The sequence below is a fragment of the Penicillium soppii genome, assembly GCF_028829465.1.
Source record: "Penicillium soppii strain IBT 18220 chromosome Unknown utg000003l, whole genome shotgun sequence".
NCBI classification, from domain to species: domain Eukaryota; kingdom Fungi; phylum Ascomycota; class Eurotiomycetes; order Eurotiales; family Aspergillaceae; genus Penicillium; species Penicillium soppii.
In genome coordinates, this window is record NW_026643233.1 from 719,748 (window position 1) to 734,625 (window position 14,878).

Consider the following 14,878-nt stretch of genomic DNA (forward strand, 5'->3'; position numbering starts at 1 on the left):
AAGATTTCTGGACTTTGAAAGGGAATGTTTTTGTACATCCCGGCACTGCGTATACGCTTAAGTTCCTGCAGAGACCTAGCCGACACTAGTCAATCAACGACTATTTATCACATGACTATCTTCCAAGGCTAAATCGAGCTTCCACCGCACCACCGGTGAATATGTCTGACGGTACAAATGCTTTCGCGCCGAGCTCAGCCAGCCAGCCTAAGAAGAGTAGGATCCTGGTGCCGCATGTCGCGCATCCCGTCAGTGCCATTCGAAAGAAGAGGGTTCAAAAGGCATGCAATAATTGCCACAAGCGCAAGGTCAAATGCAGTGGAGATCATCCGATCTGCCAGCGCTGTCGAGATGAAAAGTTTCCATGCGGTTATCGGAATGAGGAAACGAAGGAGTAAGATTGGATGAATAGACCGTGGAATATTTTCTCACTCGCTTTAGGGAGCCGAGTCACCTAATCATGCACCTGCACATTCAGAAATTGACTAAGCTACTTCGCAATCTCTCTCCTTGGCTAGATGCGTCTTCGGCTTATCTCTTGGATCAAACGTTGAATCAAATGGGCTCACCGCTCAGAATCCACGATCCGGTCTTTATGTACTCGCCGCGGAGGCCATTGAATCGGATCCTACTTCTCAATACCTCTCTAACGTGCGGAAATTCGACTAATCTTGCGTTTCCAGTTGGTATTAATGATTACACTGAAGAGGACTTCCACCGAAATGGTGAAGGGCAGGGGATGGGGTTTGTTGGCGAACATTCGGAGATAGCATGGCTATGCAGACTCAAACAAGACCTCGACCAGAGGAACTCAACATCCCACGAAAAAGTCACAGGTCAGCCTTCCATATCCTCTGCGAATTATTACCAGGACGACATCCAAATTTCGATCAGCGAAGAGATTGACCCCACGAAGCAGCCACCCCCGCAAACCGCGGATAGACTTGTTGCCATTTACTTTTACCATTTGCAGTCGTCCTTCCCTATTATTGGAGAGTTGACATTTGTGAAACAATATCGATATTTTCGCTCAAATCCAAACGCCCGACCCGGTAGACGATGGGTTGCAATTCTGAATCTTGTTTTTGCCATTGCATCGAGACATGAGACCCTACTAGTCCACACTCAATCAAACGATCATTTGCATCCAACTTACTTTGCGCGGGCGTGGAAACTGGCAATGGGGAGTACAGCAGTTTTAGAACAGCAAAACCTACAGTCAATACAGATATATGGCCTACTTGCCTTGTATCTCTTCTCGACTGGCCAGATAAATAGGTACGTTTCATCTGAATTGGCACCTACGTCAGGGAATAATGCATTTGCTTACGTATCTTCAGATCATGGAAAATAACTGGCATGGCAATCCAATCAGCAGTAACCATGGGCCTACATTTGCGCAACGAGAGTCGTACTACCCATTATATATCGAAAGAGATTCGATACCGACTATGGTGGGCGCTGTTCATGTTGGATATTGGATTAAGCGTGATCACAGGTCGGGCACCAACCACGTGTACTACTTTCTGCACTACACCCCTTCCGTTGCCCTTGGATGAGGCACAACTTCTGGATACACGATTCGAGAACGTTGTTACAAACCAAGGTACAAGAAATGCTGTGGTATCCTCTTTACTCTGCAATGGTGCTTGGCCTGAGTCACGGCAAACTCTGAGTGATGACACCGATTTGGCCCACGTATTGTCGCTGACTGAGGGAAACACCAACAAAGATATTGAGAACATCCGAGCAGCTTTGGTACCCAATGATTCTTTGTGCTTCCTGTACATGGTGGATCTAGTATCTCTTCTACAAGAGGTATTGAACACATTGCATGCTCCTGGGGCGGCGCGACGCCCATGGGCTGAGCTTGCGCTTGCAATTTACACATTTGATAAAAATGCCGAGGACTGGCTGTCCCGTCTACCAAATGAGTTCGACTTCAGAGAGTCAGCTTTTACCCAAAAATTCGCTCAACAGCGCACTCGTCTAGCCTTTCAGTTTTACACCACGAAGTTGATCATCTCGCAACCATGTCTTCGCCGTCTATCACGATTCAGACTTTCACCGGACTTACCGGATGCTGCATGTGAGTACATGGCATACGCGTGTGTCACAACAGCAAAACGCATGCTAGAGTTGCTTCCAACCAAGCCAGATATGAGCTGGCTACTCGAAATTTCCCCTTGGTGGTGCATTCTCCATTATACTATGCAACCTACAACTATTCTACTGATTGAGTTATTCACTCATACTCAACCTGGCACACTCAAAATCGCTCAACTGTTTGAATATATACAGAAAGCCACCCGTTGGCTAGGCGAGATTTCGACCACAGATCGTTCATCAAGGCGAGCCTGGCTGCTCTGTATGGGCCTTATCGCGCGGCACGGCTCACAGATCGGATTAAAAGTCGACCCGACTCGGAACGGGACCCAATAAAAAAGAGCAATGATCAACCGATCAGAGAAAGATTACACGCTTTTGTAACATAGCACACGATTTTGTAATATAGCACACGAGTCAAATTGAGACTGACAAATCTGGAAACATTTTCCCACGAAGCACATTGTTTTTCGGGTAATCTGTTCAATGTATGAAGTGTCCGGCTACTAGATATATATTTCAATTCTGTCTTTTATGCCCCTTATTTCCAGCAATCTGTATGATGTTTACAGGGGACGATAGAGATAAAACAAACACAACACAAACATGATGGACCATTCTAAGCAGTTACCTCGACACAAACTGCCGTCGACCTTGCGCTCGGCTCAGCTAGGGTTCAATGCCCATGGGAGAAATCAGTGATCACGATTGTATGGGACACAGAACGGGAATATTAAACTCTCCAACCATCTAAAACCATGAAGTCGACAAGTTTGTAGAACATGCTGTGAAACAGTAATATGCATCTTTATGTGAGGCGTCCGATGTTGATTTAAGAACAAAAGTCCGCATGTAGATACATCATATTTCCGACAGCTCACATGATTGTACTTCTTAATTGTGCCGTAAGCCACAAACTTTGGGGTCCCAACGGCCGCAAGTCCACGATTTGGACACAAAATATCACAGATAGTCCGCAAAGCTGTGATGCGGTCGACTTGGATTTTTACTATTATCAGGGTCGATTAGCCTTTGGATTTTGGGCACAAGAGTCGCTGCGATTGAATAGTATCTCCCCGCCTACAGTGACAATGAAGTTCTCAAGGAAGAACGATATCACACATCAATCTGAGAGACAAGTAAGTCATTGCTACGGTAAGTTTTAAACGGGCGATACGAACTGACTTTGAACGAAGCATAGCTGCTCTGGGCTCGACTGCCCGAATGATGATTTTATATGCTGCTACAAATCGTTTTCCCATTTCTGATGCAACTTTGGAGCCCGAATTCTAAAGTAAACATGCATTGTTTGATGAGCTCTATTACAAAATACTGTGGGGGTAACATATATTCATTCAATAGTCCCAAACATAGACTTCCACTAAGATATTGAGGTCAGTGGTGTCGCTTCCCACTGACTATGAAATACATGAATATCATACTTCGTGAAAACTTCACAGTATCACATTCAAGAGTCTATTGGATTGATGTAATGTGGAGGGAACCGTTGAAACATCGTTATTCGGTGAAAGATAATTTTGCAAACTTGCGTCGGACTTGCATCTCATAGTTTGTACAACCGGATTATGGAGACCAGAAACACTTAGTTCCGATACATGGTACCTCTAGCAACATGTGGCCCTAATATACAATGTTGCAGGCACACTCAGCAGGACAATCCTAGAGCCTTTATGTGGACACACAATGTGAACGATGGAGTGAAATCGGCGGCAGTTATATAGTCTCCTTATGCCAAGTTCTCGGTCAAATTACACTAATAATATTGCGCTCTAAGCTGGGACTAGTTGGGCTTGATATAGAACACTCAAATGCTACTTCGAACTGACATATCTAGGGAGAGTCTACCCGTCTGTTAGTCATGAGCAAATTGTTTCTCCAGTATTTTGCCTGTACAATGGTGATATCAAGCGCCGAAAGCATCTTTTTGGCAGCTGCTAAGGTATATTATACAGCCTTCTTGTCTGAGTTTAGTTCAATATTGCCTCCGCTGCCATAGAGTATTGGCTTTGTGTATTTCTATAACCTAGTCTGAGTTTAAAAATTGGGATACGCATATGGTATCCCAAAACAGACTTAGCTCATATGTAAATCTGGATGGTCCAACTTAATTCGGAGACTAAGTCTTGCGTAAACGCGTAGTAAGTGAAAGTCTTCAATATAGCTATACCATATTTCTCAGTCCTATGATAAATTTTCAAATGTCGAACAGCAACATCCGGTGTAAACTAAGTTAGCTCGTATTATATGAGACTTAAATGACGCCAAAATCTACTTAAAAATTATGAGTGGTATCGAGTCACTGTAGTCGATGGGTGCTTTGAGCAGGAAACAATAATTGAGCAACAATTACTTGTTTTATTCTGGTTCGGTCATGTTGATTGCTCAAGACTAGTTCCTAGAAGCGAGCCTTGATTGCCAATTTCCTTTCTCTGGCTTTCTTCTTCCGAAATTGACTGGTTGGCTGAATGCCGTTCTGAAGCGCCTCCTGGGTAAGATGCCAGAAGATAGCAGCTTTTTTCCCCGAGGCATTTGATCTAATCGACTCAAACCCCTAGAACATTACGCTGTTAGATAATGCTCCACTTTGAACAAGCTAATTCTGCCCAGGAGGAGTGTAGATTGGACGGATTCGATCGGGGTAGGCACCAACCGCATTAATTGACAGGTTGTAACGAATGCTCGTCTGCCATCCTTTCTTATCCCTTTGCTGGCATTTTGTAGTGTTTTCCTCGAACCAGGCATAAATTCGTTGAAGAGGCATTTTCATCTCCGGTGCAGTCAATAAAGCTTGGTATATGAGGTAAGAGTATGGGGTCTGAGTGGTCAGTGAACAGATTTCTTTACCCATCTGACTACCATCGATTGTTGGCAGGGGGATGTCATCACACGCTGATCTCCCTCCAATATCACTCCGCTTGGAGCCTTGAATATGTGATGATCGGGGGGAGAAAGGGGAGGGACGGTCGGCATGGCGGAGCACTGTGGATCGGTTGAGGAGTAGCCTTTCCTTGTTTGTGGCATGATGGTTGCTCTAGGGGTGTCTGCCACCCTCCAGAATAGTCTTGCTTATCAGTTGCCTGTGATTTAAACAGTTGGCGCTTGTGCAGATATAGTAGGTTGTTTAGTACAAGGTGCCAAATTTCAAGTGAAAGGATCAGGGTTGATGATACAAAAAGAGAGAACAGGTATGGTGTTCTCAGTTCGTAGTGCTTGGAAGCAGTGACGCAGATGACGATCTTACCAATCGAGGATCAATGCCGAATATGAATTCTCCATAGTCTCCCGCAAGACGGCCTAGGGACTGAGACTGCTGACAATTCATGTACAATATCTCGTCGGCACCATATGAGTATCCGCCTGCGGAGCAGTAGCTCTTCCCCTTTTCCCACATAAAAGATGGTGCGAAGGGTGCGAAGGGTCCGATGGAAGGATAGGCAAGGTAAGACTCGTCATCCATGGTACCTCTCCAGTATTGCTTTGACAGATAGTCACGTCTTATTGGTGCTGAAGCTTGGAAATTTGATAAGCTGAAACTATCAGTTGGCAAAGGAGATGATATGCTGATCATGTTAGCTTGAATGAAAATGAAACGAGTCCTCCTATGTCTCGGAATCTGTGACTGACTCCAATTCTTCCTCCATGTGAATCACATACAGGAATGTTGTCAAATTTATTCAATGTCCAACCACCGAAATATTTGGCTTTTCAGTCCGGGAAAATAAACTATAGAGGTACAGTAGTCCAAGTTTGGAGATCAAAGGCCAATTTATGAAAGAACATGGATCATAAAGCCCGGGGCTTGTCTGTCGTGACGTATATTCGCCCTCCACATGGTGGCACAACCTCCCTCAGATGGTAAACGAATGATTCATCGGGCAGAGTGGGATAAATAGATATGTGGTCATAATATAAACATACTACCATTAGGCAGAAGGGGCGCACCGGGTTTAATGACCTGCAAAGCTAGCGGCAAGTGGCCACTTTTCAACTAGCCTCCTGCCTAACCGCCTGTGTTCGGAAAGATTACCATATACTTGTTGTCAGGGATCCTCCAATGGAGTGTCTGAGATCATTGATATGTCTGTTGTTTCAACAACAATTCTTTTTTAATTTATCCACCAAACTCCATTTCAATAAATTGAAACCTTCTAGACATCAGATAACACTATATCTACTTTAAACTATTTAAACTCTAAAAGTAAGAAGGGTAAGTTGACTCCTGTGGATCAATAATTGGGACATATTGCTCCTGCATTCTACGGCCATGTAGGCCATTAGAAATGCTATGTCTCTCTGATTACTTTGTATGTTTGAGTTTGTATTACTTGAGTCCTAGCCTATATACCCTTTTGGCGTAGTATCAGGTCTGAAGTCTAGCATTCTGACGCTCTCTCTTCTGCGCTATATGATAGTGTTAAATCAAGGATAGTAAACACTTAACAACACAGAGCAGTCGTAAGTTAAGGGTGTGGTGGAACACCAATTTCTGCTTGCTACTCGGCCCTTAACCGAAAGCAATTTATTGCATAAGCAGTAGGTTTCACATCAAATTTGGAGATTATAGCCCAATATAATCACAATTGTTTTAGTCAAAGGTAAAGGGATGAACAAGGTGTAACCATGGGGAAGTCTGCTGTTGACATCGACTTTAAAGTCTGTGTGTCGGTGTGTGGGTGTGGGTGTAGGTGTCTCCGCCTGAGCCGGTTGTTGAAGCGATATTCAGGGAACTACTGTGTAACCCCACTGTGCAGTCCAGCGGGATTTTGCCGAGCTATTTGAACGCTCAAGTTGAGGGTTCATTTGGTAGTGCTTTTGGTTTCCTGCATTTTCATCTATTAAGTTGAGTTATAAGCGCGAGGGACGGACTATTGTATCTGCGTTTAGCATAATCAAATTAAAGGAGTTTTGACCTGGTTATGGGATTCGGACGAATGGGTAGGTAAGTCACGGACCCAAGGATCAACGAGCGCAGTTAATAATTCCTAGGCGCCGCCTTTTGCACTGTGCGATAATGGGACAGCATCACGGTCTCGTTCGTAAATAACCGTGGAGACTCGACGGTCCAACAACCTCATCAGTCAACCAAAAAGGAGAAATTTGGCTGATTAGCTTCAAAATGCAACTCAGCCTCTCCTCAATGTGTTTTATTCTGTAGACACGGATATGTAGAGCCGATTCCACATTGCAATAGTGATCCAGTAAGAGCTGAAAACGCAAAGAATATTTGCAGACGGTCTATAAGACAGAAGACGAGTTACTCGCTTGATTCGAGACAGATTAGGATTGCCTGAATAATTTGGGGTGCAAATACAATATAAGTGATTTGGCAACTTGACAAGCACTACCGCAGTCGCAATAAAGACTGAATTGACATTGATGTTCCACCCGGTATTGATCTCAAGACCCTTACCCTCATGGAGTTTTAATATTGGGAAATAGCTAAACAGAAGGTGTAAATATTGCGTTCTTATCCTTCAATGCCATGCATAGACTGATTTAAGAGTCCCTCAAGTTGGTCGTATCTCCATTCATACTGTATCAGCTGCCTTTCATCAACGGGCGACAGACTTCCCCCATTCTCAATCACTCGTTCTTTTATCTGAGTCAACAACTCCCACTGTTGAAGGAGGTGGGCTTGATGCTTTGAAATAGACAATACATGCTTGTCCTGTGAAGTTCTACGCTCGTCTATTGTGGCATTGTAGCAAAGCCTGGCAATAAACAAAGACATCTCGGATTTATCGTACGCTCGTCCTTGAATCTGAGGTACCATTCGTCTGGTTTGAGCTGACAAATCCGGTTTAACTCGGATCCGAGTATTGTAATACAATGCAACAGTCTGGATAGTGCCTTGTGAGGTATGGCTATCTGATCTGAAGCTCAATAATGATGACCTTCTCTGGTGATCAGCACTATGCATCAAACCTGGAGGGTATCTGGGAGAAAAGTGCATACTGGATACTCAGCTACTCAAGGTGACAGTCAAATATGTGCTAGTGGCTGTTTCAAGTTGATCAACGGGCGGTAGTAATAGCGGAGCAACGATAGGAAACGTAGGAAAGAAAACGAGAAAATTCGGACATTTAACCATTTCCGACTCAGCTTTTCAAAGTGAGACAAGGAAATAAACTGACGTAGGTAAGGAAAATGGTCTTCAAGATTTATAGCTCCGCTTAAACCGTTAATAAGATAAATACCAAATTCAATGCTGTATAGTAGTGCAGGGTCAATGCGTAGGCTTCGGTGCAAATACACAAGCTGCAAGGTTATGCAGTTTAAAGTTATAACGTCGGCCCACGTTTGTAAGAGCAGATATTTCGGCCGCTTGAAGCTTGAATGTTACACGCAGGATGATGAGTCGATATTCCGTTAATATCTTCCGTAATAGACACGAAGTGGTTCCTCCTCGGCCCGTAACCGAGCCCACCCCAAGCCCCACTTGCACTTTTGACATGGTAAGGACCTTCAGTAGATGAAGATATCGCCACTATATCTAAGACCTAAGATTATTTACTGTCTGTTAAAGCGGAATGCTGTAAAGCATTGAAGATCTAGTATGCAGGCCGAGAGGAACCAATTCGATCACCAAATTATGTAACTCAATCCTTGACATTTGAGGAAATACATTACTACGAATAGGGCTGTAAATAAAGTTCTGGTCAAACAAGATTGAGTTTACTCGAGATCGAAAACCAAGTTCCGAATCGACATTTGTGAGTTTTGTCGGCTTGTATCCGAAAACCATTCTTAATTCCTCAATGCAGTCAAATACTAGCTACGTTGGGCTCGAAATATAGCCAAGAAACATCGCCTGTCTATACACGGAGGAATCCATATTTGACTCTCATTGCACGGCCGATAACTCTGAGTGGTATCCATACCTGAGGTACCCTGTATGGTGCCCAATTAGTCCCTTTCTAGTCTATCGGGTTCAATCAATTCTTATCGTCGGGATAGTGACTGTAAAAGGGATAACAAGATGGGTACTGACAGATCAAGTCGCAATGAAAACATTCGTCGACAACGCTGGTAGGCAGATTATAGAACACCCTATCGTTAAAACGCTACCAAGTGTTCTTGAGTCATCCATTATACCCTCTCTCTCTATCTCAGATCAAAAAGGAATCAACATGTCGCAGGAGAATCTGGTGAGAATCGTGCACGGTGCGAACAACTGAACAATTGGATTAGCTCCTTGGAGATGGCACTCGAAGACCTGGGTTCATGAAGAAATGAAACAGATACAATTTATTGTTACAGTGAACTTCTTTTCGAGGAAATATTCGGTATTTTCTGGGTAATTGAATGTTTCCGTCTTGGAAGCCGGTTGTAAGTATGTGTGTTTTACATGAGTCCATGTCCGTTATTGTGCAACGTAACCGCAGCCAACGCTAGAATACTCCGAGGACCACAATTGATTCAGCACAAGCGGGATTAAACGAATTAGAGAATTGTAAATATTTGACCAGATCATAGTTGATTGTTGTACATCTAGCTAGTGCAGCTAACGCGTAGGAAAAAGTTAGAAATGCTCTGGTAGAGACCTCAAGAATCTTGTTCGACGTTCAAAAAATCATTAAAATCATATGGTGCAAGAAATAGGTCGCCGAATAGGGATCGAGTCTACAGGGATCGAGGTAAATGACGTCATCCATGCTGTATGACTGCGTTCGTTAGCTGATATCTTCAAGGCGTTCGATCCCTTTTTGAGAATCTTCACAAGGGCTTGTGACTCATGCTAGGTTTGGTTTTTCATCACTTCTCGTGTATTGGCAAAACTTGCTAGAGCTAGCGAACATAGAGCAGGGCCTTTGCTTGTTACACCATCAATTTTCGCATTAGCTTCATTGAGTTTGGAAAGTTTGGACACCATACTTTTGATTTGTGAGTATGGCAACTGTCACATGCGACTAGAGAATTGCAGATTTAATTTCCTGAAGCCAATCAAATCTGTGGGAATCGATCATTGGACCAAGGGTGACTCCCGTTTCAACCCTTGGTCTCTTTATTTATGGCGAGAAAGCACAGTTTAGAGTGTTTGGAGTCAATTTAAGTCGATTTCAATCCCACGCACCCGGTCCCATTCAAATGTTTCTGATGTGTCCGGTCTAGCGGGCGTCAAACCTTCGGCGAAGAGAGAGAGTACAATCAACTATATGCCATATCCACCAGTCTAATCATATTATTGTAGAACTGGTCTTCCTTAGAGAATCCTGCCATGGCTACTCCCGGAGTGACTACTTCCTCGGCAAGGCCATTTCTACCGTCATTTGCAACTTTATATCGGCCTTACACGTCGCATCCTTTTACTTGATACTTAAACCGCCCATCCTGTCGTTTCCAACTCAACTCATTATGAGCCTGTTATATTTCTACTGTAAGTTTTACTTATCACTTCATAGCCTTGATGGTGTTTACCGTTTTCCTGCATCAAAATGGCAGATGACTTGCCATATTAGGGATCATAGCTGAAAAGTCGAAGGCGCAGGCTGCCGTATGAAGTCCAATAGACCATCAGATAAAAGATTTTCCAAAGCTACCAAGGACCCAGGCGGCTTCGCATCTAGATTGCTTTACAGCCGTCACCAAGAAATCACTTGGAACATGCCAAAGATGTTCGGCCAGTGACGGCGAATGGGCTAAAAGTAAATGCATGATATTCTTGCTCATTCAAGTACCTTTCTAGTTAGACTATCTCAAAACCGAGAGAAGGGCAACCTGTTTATCCGTCAGACTGTGATGCAGACAACGAGATCGGGATCGACTTACCATTTTCCACGAAGAGTGATGACAGCCCAGTTATTACCGTCCTCGTCAGTCTCCTTCTCAACCTTGGTAGAGAAAGAAATGGCACTCATAATACCATCCCCGAATTTCTCATTCAGAACTGCTTTGTAGGCATATCCATAGTTCTGCACAATCTCATAAAGTCGATAGATAAGAGGTTCCTTGGGGGGCATCTCCACCGTGCGACCGCGATCGGGGAACCCACTGAGTTGTTCCTCCAAGGGCTGCTGGGGGATTCCGAGTAGACTAGCCAGCCTTTCAATATCTTGTTGGGATGCTTTGGCCTGGCCGTAGAAAATGGCCGCTGCGGCTACTTCATTGCGACCGAGGTGCTCGCCGATTCTTTCGAAGCTGAGCTTTTTGGCAGCCTTGGCTCTAAAGAGCGTCGCGGACGCTGTGGGGAGGTATGGATGCTGAGTGGTCTTATTTGACGTCAGCGAGGTTGGGGGTTTGAGGGAGTCATTATACTATAACAGGGGATTCTCACATCGAGAGTTGCAAGAGACATGATAAATTAGCGTTTGGTCGAGGTTGTTCTTGGATTGAATTTCTTTAATGATGTGAATGTTGTCTCGATGTTCGCAGAGAGGTGTTATGTAGTGTTGTACTGCGGGGAAAAGGAGATCGACTGTCCCACCTTCCTAGATCAATATAGCTGTGCTTTGTCAGATCAGCCTGCATAATCTGATCTTTACAGGATTGTATGTGCTCATCGATCTCATCTCGTTTCCCGTTATTTTCAGTGGTTGAATCTGAAGCATGTAAAGTAGTGCTATGGCCACCACATAGGAATGTAGGAACAGTGTCATATAAAATCCCTCCCATAGTTATCATTCTCAACGAGTGATGATTTAAAACGAGTGATGATTCAAAAACAAAGTTTATCAAGAATTCAAGGTGGACCGTTTGAAAAAGTTGGAGCTAAATATAAGCATAAATTTAGGCCCCCCTTAACCCGAGGATCAGCCGAGTATGAACCGACCTTAGGTTGTGAGCAGTGTTTGCAGGGACTAACCACGATAGGGATGAGAAACGATCAAGACCACACAAATCAAGATCATTCAGGGCAATGAACCGTTTAGTGGTTCAACTAATCAAGCATATTTATGGAAGCGGAAGCTCGTGATCGAGGATCTCTTGCGTCGGGTCGATATTCTACGAGATCTCAACCGGACTGTTGCCTCATTCGCATGGTTCCCCGGCACAATACGAACGGCTTACAGGTACTTACTCCGTATTGGGTAATGTGTCGGGTCTCCAAGTATTCAGTTGAGAATGATCGCCCATAGCTGATCCACTGGTCTAAGCCTTTTCAGGCAACCACTGCGACTGACCAATCGGCATTCGACTTGGCCCTTTGGTTCCTGTTTATGATGCCATTTAGAGCCCAATTCACACGTGGGGAAAACTAAATATGAGTATTTTCCGACGTTTCGTTCAGAGCATGTGCCAACCTCGGTCTCTATGTAATCTCAAAGATCAGCATGATAAAGATGGAGGCTACCCTCGTCGACATGGTCTCGAACAACTCCAGAGAAAGAGAGCCACACTTTCATCATGGAAAGCACACGAAATCCAATGGATAACATGAAGTCCACATGGCGAACTTGGGACCGCGATCAATGGAGACTACCCCACAAAATATTCGAACATGCAAATGTATATCACGTGGAGCTAAACCGGGAGGTTCCGATCCATTCCAAGCAAGACAAGATTCCCTACGTCTCAGATTGGTCTTTGAATCGATGGGTGCTTGTCAACGCGGGAATTCCCCTCATCGTCCACCAAACATTCACCCACCTGACCGGATACAACTTCCACCCGGTCATCGCCTTCTTTTACTATTACTATGCGTCCCGCCTTTTCACGACCCGCGAACTTCGCCACCTTCGGGAACTCGGCCACATCCACGGATTTCTCGACGGCGATAAACATGAGCGGGACGGCGTGCCAGATGTTGGTGTTTCAAAAGCCTTGACGTCCGTTCTGCTGGCAGGTCTCGTCCGCCCACTCATGACGACGTGGCTCACATACCACGCAAAGGAAGCACCCGCCTCACTCAGCTGGGCTTGGTTACCGATTGAAGTCAGTCTTTATGGAATCATTTTGGACTTCTGGTTCTACTGGTACCACCGCCTCATGCACGACGTCAACAGTCTTTGGAAATTCCACCGTACCCACCATCTCACGAAACACCCCAACCCACTACTCACTATTTATGCGGACTCAGAACAAGAGTTCTTCGACATCGCCGGGATTCCATTGATGACATGGCTCACGATGAGGCTTATGGGCATGCCGATGGGGTTCTACGAATGGCACGTTTGCCAGCTATATGTAATGTTCGCAGAACTGGCTGGACATAGCGGTCTCCGTCTTCATGCTTCGCCGCCGAACCCGCTGACATGGTTGATGAGAATGTTTGATGCAGAGTTGGTTATTGAAGATCATGATTTGCATCATCGTCAGGGTTGGAAGAAAAGTCATAATTATGGAAAGCAGACACGTGTCTGGGATCGTATATTCGGAACATGTAGCCCTAGGATTGAGAGTACAGATGTCAACATCGACTACAGTAATCCTGTTGGTATGCCAATCTTGTAATTTGCATCAAATGCGTTACAAAACTGTTGTATTTGCACATCATTCGCAATTTCGTGTGCGAGGCTTGCTGAATAAAAGATGGAAGTTCACATATGTAGACGTTGCTCCAGAGCGGTTTGACATAAATGATTTAGGAGATATCCTCACCCTTCTTGTTATCCAAAGGCAACCTTTGGATATAATTCATGAATCGATTTGGGCATCCATACTGATATAAAGATAGCACCCCTGAAGGTCTGTAGACACACTCACAGCCTTTGGGAGCTGATAGAGATTACTCCCCAGCAAAGAACAAAAAGCCACACTCGAGGCTTTTTTTAGCCTTTGTGTTTTTAGTCTTTTTACTCTCATATTCAGATCAATAGTCGCAATGGCCACTCAAGCTCATAAAGCAATGAATGAAAATGGCCTAGGAGGATTACATGGTAATGTTCTTGACGAGGAAATATCGCAACTTATCATATGAATACCCTCGAATGTCGAGTCAAACATTCTTCTTCAGCCCACAGCAAACCATTCTCTGATTAGCAAACCATCTTTCAAGATTGCAGACTCATAGCATCAAATGGCCCCTCAAATTAAAACACATCGAATAAATTTATCGTCAAATGATGGACCAAAGTGAGCCAGATTCCTATTTTGTGCCATCGGGACTCTTCACCGTGGACGAACCCTCCCAAAAGGCAATTCACGAATACGAGATCCTTGACCCAGCACGCGTAGGCTGGGTCTCAGTAAATCTACGCCAAGATACGAAGGATTATACTAATACCGCTTTGATCGAACTGATGATTGACCGTCTCTTCTCGCAAAAAGTCTACCCGAGATTAGGTGGACTTGGTCGCCAAGGATCTCAAAGCAACTTGTTTTCTGATCTGGTCTTTGAGCCGGAAAAAGGAGGAGAAGCAGCAGTCAATTATGCTCTTCACAATGCCCGGAAACTGTTGAACAAGGTGCGTGCTAGCAAGCTCTTCATCGAACGTAAGTATCTTTTTTGGAATCGAACCAAATTTCTCCTAGACTAAAAGTATTATGATGAACAGCCGCTTCTTAGGAATACATGGAACTAGCTAGCTTCAAATGAGTCTGCATCTGTCGTATTTCTTTCTACATCTTAAATATTAGCCGAACCTGTTATAGTGAAAAAAGGGTCAAACGTATAAGGGAAGAATTCTGTAAACTTATGAGCAAGTAGAAAAGAATATGTTGAATTGATCGAGTGTCTTGTCTGTATGATTTACTCGACGTTCATTCATAGTGTTCATTTTTGTCTAGTTACCAAGGTGCATAGCGACCAGGGGTCGGATTGTATTACTTCTGGGATTGCTGCCTGAACATGTGTGGCGTACTATATAAATCC

General features: G+C 44.2%; 5 protein-coding genes across 5 annotated transcripts; 3 read left to right on the top strand and 2 right to left on the bottom strand.

Moving 5' to 3' along the window:
- Window positions 1-161: 161 nt before the first annotated feature.
- On the top strand, window positions 162-2,442 carry N7529_002398 (uncharacterized protein; the record flags this gene model as incomplete). Its single annotated transcript, XM_057237926.1, has 3 exons — window positions 162-394; window positions 442-1,278; window positions 1,341-2,442. 3 exons carry the CDS (start codon window positions 162-164, stop codon window positions 2,440-2,442), a joined length of 2,172 nt encoding a protein of 723 aa, XP_057100537.1.
- Window positions 2,443-5,323: 2,881 nt separating this feature from the next.
- On the bottom strand, window positions 5,324-5,584 carry N7529_002399 (uncharacterized protein; the record flags this gene model as incomplete). Its single annotated transcript, XM_057237927.1, has 1 exon — window positions 5,324-5,584. One exon carries the CDS (start codon window positions 5,582-5,584, stop codon window positions 5,324-5,326), a length of 261 nt encoding a protein of 86 aa, XP_057100538.1.
- A 5,239-nt stretch (window positions 5,585-10,823) lies between these two features.
- cyn1 (putative cyanate hydratase) lies at window positions 10,824-11,422 on the bottom strand (the record flags this gene model as incomplete). The annotated part of the gene is made up of 3 exons (XM_057237928.1): window positions 10,824-10,845; window positions 10,897-11,336; window positions 11,402-11,422. The coding sequence occupies 3 exons, from the start codon at window positions 11,420-11,422 to the stop codon at window positions 10,824-10,826; spliced, it is 483 nt and encodes a 160-aa protein (XP_057100539.1).
- Window positions 11,423-12,471: 1,049 nt separating this feature from the next.
- On the top strand, window positions 12,472-13,518 carry N7529_002401 (sterol desaturase family protein; the record flags this gene model as incomplete). Its single annotated transcript, XM_057237929.1, has 1 exon — window positions 12,472-13,518. One exon carries the CDS (start codon window positions 12,472-12,474, stop codon window positions 13,516-13,518), a length of 1,047 nt encoding a protein of 348 aa, XP_057100540.1.
- Window positions 13,519-14,126: 608 nt separating this feature from the next.
- On the top strand, window positions 14,127-14,572 carry N7529_002402 (uncharacterized protein; the record flags this gene model as incomplete). The annotated part of the gene is made up of 2 exons (XM_057237930.1): window positions 14,127-14,499; window positions 14,562-14,572. 2 exons carry the CDS (start codon window positions 14,127-14,129, stop codon window positions 14,570-14,572), a joined length of 384 nt encoding a protein of 127 aa, XP_057100541.1.
- Between the last annotated feature and the right edge of the window lie 306 nt (window positions 14,573-14,878).